Below are 17,340 nucleotides of genomic sequence, written 5' to 3' on the forward strand. Positions count from 1 at the left end.
CCATGTGTAAAAGTTGAATCTGATTGTACTTTGTGTGATGGCCATTTAGAAATGTTTTGTAATGTTCTTTCAGATATTTTATGAATAAAGTATGTTTTTCAAAAAAAAATCAGTAACATTAACCGCTGCACCACTGTACTGCTGAGACGTGTTAACACAGCACAGAGTAGGAATTAAACCTGGATCTTCCTCTTCTCCCTATGCATCAGCTCCATAACCCAAGGCTCCATTGATAGTTTATGTAATTTCCTTTATAGTTATCTTCTTGCATTATTAATGGAGGTGATATCCAGTCTCCCCTCCTATGAGAGATTTAATGGCCTTTTGTTGGCCCATGGCCAGCAGCAGTTTAATTTGATGCTTAGGAGGTGGTTTATACATTGGCTCCCACTAATTGCGCATCGCAATGATGTTAATTTGTGTGAGGGATACTCTGTACCTCTATCAATGCTGGACACAGCAAGGTCAAAATGTGTCAGCTAGAGATTAACCAAAAAAAAATCTGCAGGATTGGTCTGCCTTCCTCTCTGTTCAATTCCATTTCTTCCCCTTTCATTATATGGAATTGGAGGTAATAGGCTTGAGTCTTTGGAAGAAAGTGAGACCAGGCTTGTATTCAGATGGTCAATTCATTCCACTTGGAAGCAAACACAACCCAAAGGCTGGGATTGACTGTTCAGCTGCCTCCACCCAGTAGACCTGAATGCATAAGCTCCAAGAGCTAACTTTACATCCCCTCTCTCTTATCACATCTCCAAATTGTTTATTGAAGGAAGAAATGAAATCAGCTGAGACAAGGTCCAAGGCTTCTCTATGGAATAATGCTTAGCGAAGTTAGCCTGTTTCCCTTCTGTTCTGGAGGCTGCTGCTGTCCCTCAACATCCCTCTCCATTCCCTCTGCCCAACTGCGACCAGTGTCACCATCTGTCTAGTCTTGGTCTGGATTGTTAAATTTTGAGAGAGTATCCAGAGGTTTATGAAATTCAAAGCAGATAACAGTAACTTGTCTTTGTACAGTACCCATAATGTAATAAACTGCCCCCAAGGCACTTCACAGGTACACTGAACAAAATTTGACATCAAGCCACATAAGGAGATGTCCAAAGCTTGGCTATGAAGTAGATTTTAAGAAGCACCAAAAAAGAGAAATGTGGAGAAGTTTTAAAAGAGAATTCAAGAATTTAGAGACTAGGCAGCTGAAGGCATGGTGACCAATGGGGGAACAATTAAAACTGGGAATGTTCAAGAAGCCAAAACGAAGAGGTTTCGGAGGGCTATAGGGCTGTAGGAGGTTACAGAGATTGGGAGGGGCGAAGCCATGAAGGGATTTGAAAACAAGAATGAGAATTTTATAATTGAGGTATTGCTTGACAAGGAGCCAATGTAGACCAATGAGTAACACGTGAACAGGAGTTGATGTGAGTTAGCATAAGGGCTGCAGGATTTTGGATGAGCTCAAGTTTACAGCGGATAGAAGGTGAGAGGACAGCCAGAATTGCATTGGAATAGTCAAGACTAGAGGCAGTAAAAGCATGGGTGAGAGTTTCATCAGCAGATGAGCTGAGGTGGGGCAGAGGCAAGTGATAGAGGTGGAAACAGGCGATCTTGATGATGGAGACAGAAAAAGATTTGTAAAATGGGAAGTCTGTTTTTCATCACCCTTGCACCTGCTGTGGGTACATTATTATTCAAACCTCAGAGCCCAAGTTTCAGTTCCACCCTCTATCCATCTTTGGACCAGGCACAAGCCTATTAGGATATTATAAGCTACAGAATTAAATATCACATAGCTGAATGACACAAATCGATAGAGATGAGCATGTAGGGAGCTGGGAAGAATTTCTTAGCTGATGCAGAGAGGTGAGGTGCACTATCACTGTGGGGGTTAGGAACATTGTTTAGAATTCATTCTTCCATACCTAAGGAACGATATACTGGCGATAGAGAAAGCGCATTGAAGGTTCACCAGACTAATCTCCGAGATGGCGGGGTTGTCATACAAGGAGACTGGGCCTGTATTCCCTAGAGTTTAGAATAATGAGAGGTGATCTCATTGAAATGTACAAAATTTTAACAGAGCTTGGCAAGGTAGATGCAGGAAGGGTGTTTCCCCTGGTTGTGGTGGGGGGTCTAGAACCAGGGGGGACAGTCTCAGAATAAGAGGCAGGACATTTAGGACCGAGATGAGGAGGAATTTCTTCAGTCAGAGCGTAGTGAATCTTTGGAATTCTCTACCTGAGAGGGCTGTGAAGGCTCAGTCATTGAGTATATTCAAAGCAGAGGTCGACAGATTTCTAGATATTAATCACATTAAGGCATACGGGGATCGTGTGGGAAGATGTTGTTGAGGTAGAAGATCAGCCTTGATCAAGTTAAATGGCAGAGCAGGCTTGAGGGGCCGAGTGGCCTACTCCTCCTTCAATATTCCTATGCGAGCATCGTTGGCAAGGCTAGTATTTATTGCCCATCCTTTGTTACCCTTGAGAAGGTGGTGTTAAGCCATTTTCTTGAACTGCTGCAGACCGTGGGATGAAAGTGCTACAATAGCAATGTTAGATGAGGAGTTCCAGGATTTTGAGTGACAGTGAAGAAATGGTGATGTATTTCTAAGTCAGAATGGCTTAAAGGGGAGCTTAGAGGTGATGACTTTCCATGTACCCACTGCCCTCTTCCCTCCAGGTGATGGAGGTCGCAGGTTTGGAAGGTTGCTGAATTGCTGCGGTGCATCATTTAGATAGCACACACTGCAGCCACAGTGGTGGAAGGAGTGGGTGTTTAAAGTGGAAGGTGTCACCCATTAAGAGGCCCTTAATTCTGTCCTCTATGGGGAAAGTATAAAGGGAAAAGAAAGAGTTCCAGCTCTATAGCACATTTGACAACCTCAGGATTTCCCAAAGCTCTTTACAGCCAAGGATGCACTTTTTTGAAGTGTAGTCACTTTTGTTATGGAGGAAACACAGCAGCCAAATTGCACACAGCAAGTTCCCAAACAACAATGTGATAATGATTAGCTAATTTGTTTTTAGTGATGCTGATTGAGGTATAAATATTGGTTAGGATACCAGAGATAACTCCTCTTCCTCAAAATCATACCTTGGGATTTTTGTCTTTCTTCTAGCCAACAGGGCATTTGGGTCTTTGACTTAATATTGCATTCAAAAGACGACACTTGTCAGTGCAGTACTCCCACTGTACTGCACTGGGAGTGTCAGTCTAGATCTTTTGCTGAAGTCTTTGGAGTGGGCCTTGAACCCACAACTTTTTAAGTGAAGGGCAAGAAAGAGCTACCCACTGAGCCATGGCTGACAAGGATAAGATGCCAGTGCTAAGAACAAGAAAGCAATCAGATAAGGCGGCATCTAGAGCGAGAGGCAGGGCATAAGAAAGCAACATCGCTAAATCCCAGCTACAGGTATGCTGCCTGGAAAACACAACTACTAGGAACATACCCTATGGGATAGAAAAGGTAAAACTGGAAGTGTCTTTAGAGACTCCCAAGGGTGCAGGATAGGAGGGCACGGGGTTTGGGCTATGAAGGGCAAGTATAAGAAAGACATCAGTAAATGGGTGATTGACAGTTGGTGACAGGGTCCACAGTGACTGTGGCCAGGAAAAAAAATTGTAGGGCTATGAGGAAAGAGCGGTGGAGTGGGATTAATTGGATAGCTCTTCCAAAGAGCTGCCACAGGCATGCTGGGCAGAATGGCCTCTTCCTGTGCTGTAAGATTTATTGGCACTGGGTGCATTTAAGAACCAGCCAGTGCTGTAATGGGGAGACAGTATGATTGTTATGCCAGCAAGGTGAGAAGAAATAGGTTGAAGGGTCTTCAGCATCTATAGCGAACCTTGTGAAAGGAGGCACCAAAGTATATTTCATTCACGGTGACCTTTTAACAAGAGTGAGTGAAGGACAGATTTATTCTATTCAGAAACAAGCTAACTTTGATGCCAAACCACTGTCGCCAGGTTTAACTTACTGTCTGACAGAGAATCACTGTAGAGCTGGCTTTCATCCAACTCCAATGTTTTAGGACAGCTCCACAGGCTTTGAACCACAGACTCGTTCCCCTACAACTCAGATCACCCCTCCCTCCTTGTTCAATCCATCCAGAACCTCTTCCCTCTCTCTCTCCGCCCTGTAGTATGCTGCTTGCCGGTTGTCATGACATGCACTGTTGGAGGTGCTCTTATTGGATGGGCTTCCAATATTTTCCTGTCCCATAGTTTTATTCTAATAGGTAGAGCCAAACACAACAGCAGAGCCCTCCCCATACAACATTTTTAAAAATGTATTCCTGGGATGTGGGCTTCACTGGCTAGGCCAGCATTTATTGCCCAACCCTAGTTGCCCTTGAGAAGGTAGGTAGTGGTGTTCCCATGTATCTGTTACCCTTGTCCTTCTAGATGGTAGCGGTCTTAGGTTTTGAAGGTGCTGTCTAAGGAGCCTTGGTGAATTCCTGCAGTGCATCTTGTAGATGGTACACACTGCTGCTACTGTGCTTCAGTGGTGGAGGGAGTGAATGTTCGTGGAAGTGGTGCCAATCAAACGGACTGCTTTGTCCTGGATGGTGTCCAGCTTCTTCAGTGTTGTAGGAGCTGCACTCATCCAGGCAAGTGGGAAGTATTACATCACATTCCTGACTTGTGCCTTGTAGATGGTGGACAGGCTTTGGGGAGTCAGGAGGTGAGTTACTTGTCGCACAATTCCTAGCCTCTGATCTGCTCTTATAGCCACAGTATTTATATGGCTAGCCCAGTTCAGTTTCTGGTTAATGGTAACCTCCAGGATGTTGATAGTGGCGTTTCAGCAGTGGCAATGCCATTGAACATCAAGGAGCGATGGTTGGATTCTCTCTTGTTGGAGATGGTCATTGCCTGACACTTGTCAGCCCAAGTCTGGATATCATCCAGGTCTTGCTGCATTTGGACATGGACTGCTTCAGTAACTGCCGAGTCATGAATGGTGCTGAACATTGTGCGATCATCAGTGAACATCCCCGCTTCTGACTTATGGAAGGAAGATCATTGATGAAGCAGCTGAAGATACTTGGGCCTAGGTCCAACATGGTTGGTCTTTCCATGTTGTTGAAGTCTGACCCGTATTGCACCCCATTTCAATAGATAACCAACAAAAAGACACTCACTGCTTTTCCTCTACAAAAAAAGGACACAAGAAAGGTGTAAGTACACACGCATACACTATACAAATGCAAGTATCGGGATCACAGGCTATGGAGGCTATTGCTCATTCTTTTACTTACTAATCAAAAATTTACTAAATCAAAAAAACATCTGGAATCCCACAAGAGGCTAGTGGCTAATTTGTTTGATAACACTGCTGTCAGACATGAGTCTGGCCAGTCACACCACAAGCAATATGGCATAGCTTTGGGACTAAATAACTAGTGTTTAATATTTCACAATGTTGACTGGTGTGACCAACAAAACTGTCACATTAAATACAGATGAGGGATTTCTTTTCCTGAGGTTGGAAGCAGAGCCCATTATTGGGGACATGGCAAATTTTGCAAGCCCCCCCTGCCAACCTACCACATAGCGGCTATATGTTGAATAATTAATGATTGGAAAAGAAATCAGCCAACAGCTGCATGTGAGGCCCCCGTAGTGGAGCAGGGCCTTGTATAATTTATCTTGACATGTATTCATATCTGGGAGCGTTCACTGCTGAGATTGAGTCTCAAAAAATGCAAAAGGTTTCATTCAGAAGCATTAAAATTATTTGTCCTGATTCACTCAAAGTTTTGCTTAAAGGCAGTTATTAAAATCACTCAACATAACTTACGCTTGACAATAATCTCAAGTGTAGGCAGCCCTCCTAAGTGACCATTCTGCATATATGAACCTGAGCAATATATCAATGAACTACTCGGCTGTTGGGGCATCACAGCAAAGCTCACAACTACACGATGTTCATGTGTCGCCAGTGAGAGCCACATAGAGATCAGAAGCAGGAGCAGATGATTTTCTCCTCTTTCCCTTCATCCCAGTTGAGGCAAGGCAAATTGTAGTTGCCCAAATCTTGCTGGACGAATAACTATTAAGAGGTGTGCTGGGGGCTTGCGAATCTGAAGAACTTTCCAGATGATCCAAGCTGTTCCTCTATCTTCTTAGCAAAAACATTTCACCCTCAGCCCCTCTACTATTTTTATGAGCTTGCTTCATTTCGACAGTAATTGTCTGTTAAATTTGCTGCAGAAAGTTAGGGTTGGAACGGAAGTGTAAATACCCTTCTAAAATGTAATAATGTGATCTTATTGAAACAGATAAGATCCTGAGGGTGGATGCTGAAAGGATGTTTCTCCTTGTGGGAGAGACTAGGACTAAGGGACACAATTTAAAAATGAGAGAGGAGATGAGGAGGATTTTCTTCTCTCAGAGTGTTGGGAGTCTGTGGATCTCTCTTCTCCAGAGAGTAGAGGCAGAGTCATTGAATATTGTTAAAGCTAAGTTAGATAAATTCTTGACTAACAGAATCAAAGGGTAGAGTTGAGGCCACAGTCAGATCAGCCATGATCTTATCAAATGACGGAGCAGGCTCGAGGGGCTGAATGGTCAACTCCTAATTCATACGTATGTATGTTGATACCATGCAGCTCACCCTCTCTGGCTCAGAAAAGGAACAATTTGAACTGTTGAGTCTCATTCTTCAGGTAGGCAATTCTTACTTTTCTGTTCTTTCTCTTGTTTTTCCTCTCGCTCTTACCGGTCATCCAATCTTTCATTCCCTCCCTTTCTCTACCTGATTTGATTCTATTTCAGCCTATTTCCTTCTTGGTCTTTAAATCACATAGGTCACATTCACTGTTTCCACTTCAGGGAGTGCGAGGGTAACCATTCACCAGTCATTCAGAGGCCCCAGTGTCCTTGCAACATCCAGGGCAAAGGTACTTCCTTCTGAAAGGAAAAAAAGTGTAACTAACGGCAATGTCTGGGTTCCCCTATTCCTGAATGATAACGCCCCAAAAAAGAACAACAGACATCCTATAAGCCCAAAGAGTTTAATACAATATGTACAAAGATATTCAGAGTGCAGTATAATCTCTCAGCTCGTCTGTTCCTAGTCGGTTCAGGTCTACAAGAATTACATGACACTCAATGAGTCAACGATTTCCGGCCCTTGAGCATCCTGCGCAGTATCACCTCGATGCCGCCCCTTGTGCTGATGCGCTTCTGCCAGCCGTGAGTCCGTATCCTCTTGATAGTCTTTGGTTGGTACTCAGTGCCGCGCTTCTTCGTCCGGACCTGCCCCTGACCCCAAGGGAAAAACCAGGAGCTCAGGCCACCGGTTTCCGCCCGCCCCGCCGAGGAGCTTGGGATCAGGAGGCTGCTGGGCCGTGACAGGAGGGAGCTGCAGAACTTGCACAGGCCAGAGCTCGAAGGCACAACAGGAGCCAAGAACTGCGCTGGCTGCCACCTGCAGGAAGCAACAAAGATGACAGAAGATGCATTAGAGAGCTTTAGGTTTAATGTAAACATTTGGGATTTATTTGAACAAAAAATACACCGACCTTCTCTGCCACTTCCTTAATGCCTTGCTAATGAATGCATTTGGTAAAGGATGTGATAAACATCTGGTCAGGAATTAAATTAAGGGCTGTTAGGATTGAGGGAAAGAGAGAGAGAGAGAAAGAGGTGGATAGTAGAGATCTATTTCGGTCCCCATCTGGGAGTCATATATTTCTCTCCTTACATGAACATGTGAATTTGGAGCAGGAGGTCACTTGGCTCCTCAAGCCTGCTCTGCTATTCAATAAGATCATGGCTGATCTAATTGTGGCCTCAACTCCACATCTCACCTACCTCCTATACTCTTTGATTCCTTTGTTAGTCAATAATCTATCTACCTCTGCCTTAAAAATATTCAATGACCCTGCCTCTACCATTCTCTGGGGAAGAGAGTTTCACAGACTTATTTTTATACCCTGTTTTCTGCTTCAGAGGGTGGTGGAGGCTGGGGTCATTGAATATGTTTAAGGCAGAGGTCGATTGATTCCCTTTTGCCTAACAAGAATCTATGGTTATCGGGGGTAGACAGGAATGTGGAATTGAAAACATAAAGTAACCGCCATAATTTTACTGAATAGCGGAGCAAGCTCAAGAAGCCAAATGGCCTCCTTCTGCTCCTATTTTGTATAAAAACAAAAAACTGTGGATACTGGAAATCCAAAACAAAAACAGAATTACCTGGAAAAACTCAGCAGGTCTGGCAGCATCGGCGGAGAAGAAAAGAGTTGACATTTCGAGTCCTCATAACTCTTCAACAGAACTGATTTTTCTTTACGAGGAGAGGGGTGAAATATAAGCTGGTTTAAGGTGGGTGGGTGGGGGGGGTGTGGTGTTGGTGTGGTTGGAGGGACAAGCAAGCAGTGATAGCAGCAGATAATCAAAAGATGTCACAGACAAAAGAACAAAAGAACACAGAGGTGTTGAAGTTGGTGATATTATCTAAACGAATGTGCTAATTAAGAATGGATGGTAGGGCACTCAAGGTATAGCTCTAGCGGGGGTGGGGGGGCATAAAAGATTTAAAAATAATGGAAATAGGTGGGAAAAGAAAAATCTACATAAATTATTGGAAAAAACAAAAGGAAGGGGGAAGAAACAGAAAGGGGGTGGGGATGGAGGAGGGAGTTCAAGACCTAAAGTTGTTGAATTCAATATTCAGTCCAGAAGGCTGTAAAGTGCCTAGTCGGAAGATGAGGTGCTGTTCCTCCAGTTTGCGTTGGGCTTCACTGGAACAATACAGCAAGCCAAGGACAGTCATGTGGGCAAGAGAGCAGGGTGGAGTGTTAAAATAGCAAGCGACAGGGAGGTTTGGGTCATTCTTGCGGACAGACCGCAGGTGTTCTGCAAAGCGGTCGCCCAGTTTACGTTTGGTCTCTCCAACTTAGAGGAGACCGCATTGGGAGCAACGAATGCAGTAGACTAAGTTGGGGGAAATGCAAGTGAAATGCTGCTTCACTTGAAAGGAGTGTTTGGGCCCTTGGACGGTGAGGAGAGAGGAAGTGAAGGGGCAGGTGTTACATCTTTTGCGGAGGTGCCATGGGTGGAGGTTGAGGAGTAGGGGGTGATGGAGGAGTGGACCAGGGTGTCCTGGAGGGAACGATCCCTAAGGAATGCCGCCGGGGGGGGTGAAGAGAAGATGTGATTGGTGGTGGCATCATGCTGGAGTTGGCGGAAATGGCGGAGGATGATCCTTTGAATGTGGAGGCTGGTGGGGTGATAAGTGAGGACAAGGGGGACCCTATCATGTTTCTGGGAGGGAGGAGAAGGCGTGAGGGCGGATGCGCGGGAGATGGGCCGGACACGGTTGAGGGCCCTGTCAATGACCGTGAGTGGAAAACCTCGGTTAAGGAAGAAGGAGGACATGTCAGAGGAACTGTTTTTGAAGGTAGCATCATCAGAACAGATGCGACGAAGGTGAAGGAACTGAGAGAATGGGATGGAGTCCTTACAGGGAGTGGGATGTGAGGAGCTGTAGTCGAGGTAGCTGTGGGAGTCGGTAGGCTTGTAATGGATATTGGTGGACAGTCTATTACCAGAGATTGAGACAGAGAGGTCAAGGAAGGGAAGGGAAGTGTCAGAGATGGACCACGTGAAAATGATGGAGGGGTGGAGATTGGAAGCAAAATTAATACATTTTTCCAAGTCCCAACAAGAGCATGAAGCAGCACCGAAGTAATCATCGATGTACCGGAGAAAGAGTTGTGGAAGGGGGCCAGAGTAGGACTGGAACAAGGAATCTCCCACATACCCCATAAAGAGACAGGCATAGCTGGGGCCCATGCAGGTACCCATAGCCACACCTTTTATTTGGAGGAAGTGAGAGGAGTTGAAGGAGAAATTGTTCAGTGTGAGAACAAATTCAGCCAGATGGAGGAGAGTAGTGGTGGATGGGGATTGTTCGTTCCTCTGTTCGAGGAAGAAATTAAGGGCCCTCAGACCATCCTGGTGGGGGATGGAGATGTAGAGGGATTGGACGTCCATGGTGAAGAGGAAGCGGTTGAGGCCAGGGAACTGGAAATTGTTGATGTGACGTAAGGTGTCAGAGGAATCACGGATGTAGGTGGGAAGAGACTGGACAAGGGGAGAGAGAAGGGAGTCAAGATAACGAGAAATGCGTTCCATGGGGCAGGAGCAAGCCAACACGATCGGTCTACCGGGAGAGTTCTGTTTGTGGATTTTGGGTAGGAGGTAGAAGCAGGCCGTCCGAGGTTGGGCGACTATCAGGTTGGAAGCTGTGGGAGGAAGATCCCCAGAGGAGATGAGGTCAGTGACAGTCCTGGAAACAATGGCTTGATGTTCAGTGGTGGGGTCATGGTCCAGGGAGAGGTAGGAGCAAGTGTCTGCGAGTAGACGCTCAGCCTCTGCGAGGTATTTTGTATGTATGTTAATAATAGAAGCTTCAATGTAAACTTGTGACGGCAATTACATCCTCCCACCAGTGGGGTTGCTGTATAATGTATATAGGCAGTTCCCGTTAAAAACATAGCAAAAGCCATTTATAATGATAGAAGTTGTGTGCAGGTGTAGGGCTTTTTAATATGTATAAAATAAAGTAGCTGGAATAGGAGATGCTCACTTGGTCCATTTTTATATGTTAAAGCACATTGTCAAACTATTTTTAACTCTCTCCTGCATTAGGGTCATACAATGATCACTGAATTGTTGGTGGTGCACCACTGTGTTTCCACTGTCCCACTGTGGTAGCACATCAGTACCACTGATTCATTTCAATATCTGAGGCAGGAGTGTGAGGGGAGGGGAGATTGGGTTGTTTGATAGGAGTAAATGAGGAGAAACTGCTTCCACTGGCAGGGAGTGTGAGGGTAATCAGAGGACACAGATTTAAGATAATTGATAAAAGAATCAAACTGAAGCTGAGGAGCAAGATGTTTTCATTTGCGGAGGAGAACTAGGGGCCATAAATATAAGATAGTTGCTAATAAATCCAATAGGGAATTCAGGAGGAACCTCTTTACTCAGGAGGGTGGTGAGAAGCTGAAGAATGGCTGAGGCGGACTACATAGATATATTTAAGAGGAAGCCAGATAGGTACCTGAGGAAGAAAGCAATAGAAAGTTATGCTGATGGGGTTGTAAATGGAAGGGTGGGAGGAAGCTCGTGTGAAGCATACATTCTGCATAGAACTGTTGGGCTGAATGGCCTAATTCTGTGCTGTAAATACTGTATCATTCTATGTAATTTTTTTTAATAGCATTTCACTCCCCAGCAGTCTTCCCTCTTCTGTCTATATTCATCCTCTTAGATAACAGCACTTTCACTGCCACTAGGCTTTTTAACTGAAACCTGCAGTGCTCAGCCCATTAATACATGGGCATATAAAAACTAGCCTGGCTGCTTGCCAAGTTCAACTCTAAATAATGGAACAAGACTGTCTCTCACTTTCTGTCCTGCCAGCTGGAAGACTCTGTCTCAACTCCATTTGGGTACAGTCTCCAGTCTAATTTATTTTTTGATTGTAAGCCCGTTTAGCAATCTCATTCGGAAAGAGACCAAAAGGGAGCAAAACAGGCACAATCAGTCTATCGCTGACTTCCAACTGACCCATTTCATTTCTGGCAATATCTGTGGAGTACGAAACAGAGTTTCAGGTAGATGCCCTCTCATGAAAGGTTTCTACTTCTCCTCCACAGATGTTGCCTGACCTACTGAGTATTTCCAACATTATCAACATCCTGGGGGTTACCACTGATCAGAAACTGAACTAGACGAGCCATATAAATATTGTGGCTACAAGAGCAAGTCAGAGGCTGGGAATCCTGCAACAAGTAACTCACCTCCTGATTCCACAAAGCCTGTCCACCAGCTACTAGCACAATTCAGGAGTGTGATGGAATACTTGCCTGCATGAGTGCAGCCCCCACAATGCTAAAGAAGCTTGACACTATCCAGGACAAAGCAGCCCGCTTGATTGACACCCCAACCACAAACATTCACTCCCTCCACAAACAGTGGCAGTGTGTACCACCTACAAGATGCACTGCAGAAGCTCACCAAAGCTCCTTAGACAGCACCTTCCAAACCTATGACCACTACCAGAAGGACAAGGACAGTAGACAGATGGGAACACCACCACCTGGAAGTTCCCCTCCAAGTCACTCAACATCTTGACTTGGAAATATATCACCATTCCTTCACTGTCACTGGGTCAAAATCCTGGAACTCCCTCCCTAACAGCACTGTGGGTCTAACTACACCATATAAATTGTAGCGGTTCAAGAAAGCAGCTCACCACCACCTTCTCAAGGGCAGTTAGGGATGGGCAATAAATGCTGGCTTAGCCAGCGATGCCCACATCCCATGGAAGAATTAAAAAAAACTGTTTTTATTTTGGATTTCCAGCTCCCACAGTATTTTGCTTTTGTTCCACTTCATTTCTATCATTTTCTGCAAAAGATTCTATATGCTCATGACCCCAGAGATAAATCAGGCATTATACTTAAATGTCACACTAAATCAGGCATTACACTCAAATGTCTCACTAACTTTACATATATTGAAAATTCTACATCCGTATCTATTTGGTGCTGGGTTTTTCCAATCCGGCTGTCTAAAAACTGGAGTTGGCCCAGCAACTGGACAATTTTAGAATGTGCCATGCATTTTGTTCTATTTTACTCAATTAGATTAATTTACCTGGACAATTCGTCAAGGCGCGGCATGGCACTGGACTTGTTACCGGCTTCACCACTTGTGCGCTGGTCTACTCCCGTGCTCCAAGCAACACTTGCCCCCCACCTGACCCGCACTGGCCTGAACCACCCGTTACCCAAAGCGCGTGAACCGAAAACCAGCAAAATCCAAAATCTTGCGCAGCCTCAGTCCCGAGGCTGCAGGTTTTGAGAGAGTGTACCTGTATATATAAGGCAGCGTTTACTGCCAACACCGCACATGTGCAGTTCTGGTGTTTCTCCTCCAGGTTTATTGTCTTACAGGCTCATGCAGCCATGATTAATTGGGGTGGACATCTTTGAGACTGGCACACTGTATCAGACTAGCAGCAGAACAGGATTTCACAGACCTGACACTGCTAGATTGAAATCCATTCAGTGTCAAAGAGAAAAGGGTTTGCACCATTTTAATACAGAAGTAGTCGATAATTTAAAGCAGCAAATTAACGGGCAGAAAATCTTGGAGACACTGAGGCAGCATCTTGCGTTGAATGTCTCCAGAGCTTTCTGTTTCGAGTTGAAGCATCAGCAATATTTTTCTTGCCTCTGTTGTGAATTGTTAATGATGGCTCTTTGACAATTATTCAACATAATTAAAATATTAGGAGTGGGAGCCACTTCAGTGCAGCTATTGTTTGGTGTCTGTGCTGTTTGAACATTGTTAGTGGAAATGTAATTATTTAATCATTTTTCTGCCATTCATCTGAAATTATAAAATATTAAAAAACTTAAGGTCTGCATACATTTCCTGCCTACAAACCCCACGTTTTGGGAGCACTTTTACAGAATAATTGGCAGGCAGTAACTTCTACACAGACTATGCGCATACACAGACGGCCATATTGTGCTGGCAAGAGACACACATATAATAGAAACTTCCTATATAAATTATACTACACCCATAGAGGTGGGAGGGTGTAATTACAGCATGACAAGTTTACATAGGAAGCTTCATTATAAATTTGGAATTTATAACATCAAGATATAAACATAGGGAGAGAAACATATGGCTCCTACATGGGGACAGAAGTAGATCTCTGCTATCTATCTTATCCTTTTCATTCTCTTTTTTTTATCCATCCTAATAACTCCTAATTTAGTTCCTGACCAGCTGTTTATCAACATCATTTGCCAAATGTGTTAATTAGCACAGCATTAAAAAAAGGAGAAAAAAGGTTCAGAACAATTTTTTTGTTCAAAGAAAAAATACTTACTATTTAATTTTTTTTACATCCAGCTGTAGTGACCTGCCCTTCCAGAAACACCTATGGAGCATAAACACCACCATAGACTAGTTGGGCTAAATGGTCTGTTCCCATGTTTCAATTTCTACACAACAAAGCTATCTGATCCCACCAAAGAGATGCTAACCTCTATAATTTTGCGCTCTACATTTGTAGATGTACGTGCACAACGTGACAGGGCAGGTTTAAAAAAGCATATGGGATCCTGGGATGTATAAATAGAGGCACACAGTGCAAAAGCAAAGACGTTATGATGAATCTTAATAAAACATTGGTTCAGCAATTGGGGTATTGCATTCAGTTCTAGGCACAATTCCTTAGAAAGAATGTGACGACTTTAGAGAGGATGCATAACATTTATAAGAATGGCTCCAGGGATGAGAGACTTCAGTTTCCTGGATGGACTAGGGAAGCTGGGAATATTCTCTTTAGAGAAGGTTGAGAGAAGATTTGATAGAGGTATTCAAAATCATGAGAGGGCTGGACAGGGTAGATAGGGAGAAACTGTTCCCATTGACAGAAGGATCCAGAGCCACAGGACATCGATTTAAGGTGACTAGCAAAAGAACCAACGGCAGCATGAGGAAAAAAGTTTTTTATGCAGTGAGTGGTTAGGATCTGGAATGCACTGCCTGAGTGAGGTGAAGCAGATTCAATCATAGCTTTCAAAAGAGAGCTGGGTGAGTTGCTCTTGCACAGAGCCTGCACAAACAGGACAGGCCAAATGGCCTCCTCCTGCGCCGTAACTATTCCAGAATAACCGATTCCCCCTCCCAACCATGAAGAATATTCCTAATTACCTCCTAATCAGACAACAGGTGGCCAGCTGCCCTCGAGCATCAATTCTCCCATGATTGCCATTTTCCATCACTAGACACTAACACCCCACCCCATCCCCATCCCTAACCCCACTTCCCCCCCTTGTATCAGTTCAGGCAGAGTGCAGGCTGACTCTTCAACTGTGGGTGGCATCACGCCCACTACTGCAGCCTCTGACCAGTAGGGGGCGGTAAGAGGTGGCTGCAGCGCCCCCTGTCCGGCTGCGCGGGGAATGTGGGAATGCTGGGCTACGATGCCCCTCAGAGTCGAAGAGTCAGAGGTCGTTCGCTGCCCACGAGCCTCGGGCAGGTTCAGAGACCCCAGAGATGAGTGAAAGTGGAGGGCGCTCGGGGGGGTTGCGGCCCCGGAGACAGACCTGCCCCAGAGAGAGGGGTAAATTCCCGGGCTCCTGGGGGACATCCCTCCCGCCCTGGCTTCCACCCCCCCGCCCGGGTACCTGCAGCCCCGCACCGCCGCCCTCAAGAAGCTCATCCTCTCCCACGACTCTTCTCAGGCTCCAGCTGAACGGCGCAGGCCCGCGCATCCACCCACCATCATCTCGCCGCTTCATTGGCCATTCTGCCCCAGCACCTCATCCAATAGTAAACCGCTTTGCCAGATCAACAACAACGCATGCGTACCACGCTATGCATTCTGGAGATTGTAGTTCACTGATTCCCCCTCAACGGCAGCTTACATTATTTGTATAGCACCTTCAGCACAATAAAATATTGCTGAAAAGAGAGACTTTTAACATTTTTTTTTGCAAAAATATACTTTATTCATAAATCTTCAAAAACATTTCGAAACATTTCAAATCACCATTACAAAAATACAAACAGGTTCAACTTTTACAAACTGAAACACAAGGTGTATCAGAAAAATCAATGAATATTTCAATCATTGGCAGACATACATTTTAATCAGCCCCCCAGTGCACTGTGGCAGAAAGGTCTTAGGCAGCGACCCTTCCCCATTGCGCCTTTGCGGCGGCTGCCCCAAGCTTAATTGAGTACCTCAGCACGTCGTCCTGGACCTTGGAAAGTGCCAGTCTGCAACACTCGGTCGGGGACAACTCTTTGCGCTGGAAAACCAACAAGTTTCGGGCAGACCAAAGAGTGTCTTTCACGGAGTTGATGATCCTCCAGCTGCAGTTGATGTTTGTCTCGGTGTGTGTCCCTGGGAACAGCCCGTAGAGCACAGAGTCCTCTGTCACAGAACTGCTCGGGGTGAACCTCGACAGAAACCACTGCATCTCTCCCCAGACCTTCTTTGCAAAGACACAATCTACAAGGAGGTGAACAACGGTCTCTTCCCCACCACAGCCACCTCGAGGGCAACGTGCAGAGGGGATGAGACTCCTGGCGTGTAGGAAGGATCTTACAGGGAGGGCCTTTCTCACCACCAGCCAAGCTACATCTTGGTGTTTGTAGGAAAGTTCTGGTGATGAGGCATTCTGCCAAATGACTTTGTCAGTCTGCTCAGGGAACCATCCCACAGGATCCACCCTCTCCTTTTCCCTCAGGGCCTTTAAGATGTTACGTGCCTACCACTGCCTGACGGACTTGTGGTCGAAGGTGTTTCTCTGCATAAATTTTCCCACGAGGGACAGTCCAACTACTTGGAGCGTTCCGCGGCATCGTGGCCAGACCCATCCTTCGCAACACTGGGGACAGGTAGAACCTCAGCATGTAGTGACACTTGGTGTTTGCGTACTGAGGGTCTATGCACCGCTTGATGCAGCCACACACAAAGGTGGCCATCAGTATGAGGGCGATGTTGGGCACGTTTTTTCCCCCTTTATCTAGAGGCTTGTACATCGTGTCCCTGCGGACACGATCCATTTTCGACCTCCAGATAAAGCGGAAGATGGCTCGGGTGATCACCACCACACAGGAGTGTGGAATGGGCCAGACCTGCGCCACGTACAACAACAGCAAGAGTGCCTCACACCTGATGACCAGGTTCTTACCCGCAATGGAGAGGGAGCGTCGCTCCCACATGCCCAGTTTCCTTTTCACCATAGACACTCGCTCCTTCCAGTTTCTAACGCATGCCCTGGTCCCTCCGAACCATATCCCCAGCACCTTCAGGCCATCAGCCCTGACAGTGAAGGGGACAAAGGATCGGTCAGCCCAGTTCCCAAAGAACATGGCCTCGCTCTTCCCACGGTTTACCTTGGCTCCCGAGGCCAGTTCGAAACGGTCGCAGATGTGGATAAGTCTGTGCACCGACAGCGGATCCGAGCAGAAGATGGCGACATCGTCCATGTACAGGGAGACTTTGATCTGAGTGCCTCCACTACCTGGGATCGTCACTCCTCTTATGCCCGGATCCTTCCTGATGGACTCAGCAAAGGGTTCTATGCAACACACGAAAAGAACAGGCGAGAGAGGGCAGCCCTGCCTGACTCCAGATTTAATAGGAAAGCTATCTGATTCCCACCCATTGATTGAGACTGCACTACTGATGTTAGTGTAGAGCACTTGGATCCAATTGCGAATTCCCTCTCCAAACCCCATTTTGGAGAGTATATCCACCATGTAGGTGTGCGATACTCT

At 45.7% G+C, this 17,340-nt stretch overlaps 1 protein-coding gene across 1 annotated transcript; it reads right to left on the reverse strand.

Annotated features, from left to right (window-relative positions):
- Positions 1 to 7,005: 7,005 nt before the first annotated feature.
- On the reverse strand, positions 7,006 to 15,344 carry mrpl34 (mitochondrial ribosomal protein L34). Its single transcript, XM_041204919.1, has 2 exons — positions 15,237 to 15,344; positions 7,006 to 7,435 (listed from the first exon to the last, which is right to left on the reverse strand). Exons 1-2 carry the CDS (start codon positions 15,269 to 15,271, stop codon positions 7,114 to 7,116), a joined length of 357 nt encoding a protein of 118 aa, XP_041060853.1. The 5' UTR covers positions 15,272 to 15,344; the 3' UTR covers positions 7,006 to 7,113.
- Positions 15,345 to 17,340: the final 1,996 nt, after the last annotated feature.

The sequence above is a fragment of the Carcharodon carcharias genome, chromosome 14 (genome assembly GCF_017639515.1).
Source record: "Carcharodon carcharias isolate sCarCar2 chromosome 14, sCarCar2.pri, whole genome shotgun sequence".
In the NCBI taxonomy this organism is placed as follows: domain Eukaryota; kingdom Metazoa; phylum Chordata; class Chondrichthyes; order Lamniformes; family Lamnidae; genus Carcharodon; species Carcharodon carcharias.

What these genes read in the sequence shown, in the direction of transcription:
- mrpl34 (XM_041204919.1), bottom strand. Translation starts at nt 15,271, where the DNA reads ATGAGCTTCTTGAGGGCGGCGGTGCGGGGCTGCAG. An exon ending in GCGGCGGTGCGGGGCTGCAG is followed by an intron (nt 7,436 to 15,236) that starts GTACCCGGGCGG and finishes TGCTTCCTGCAG; the next exon opens with GTGGCAGCCAGCGCAGTTCT.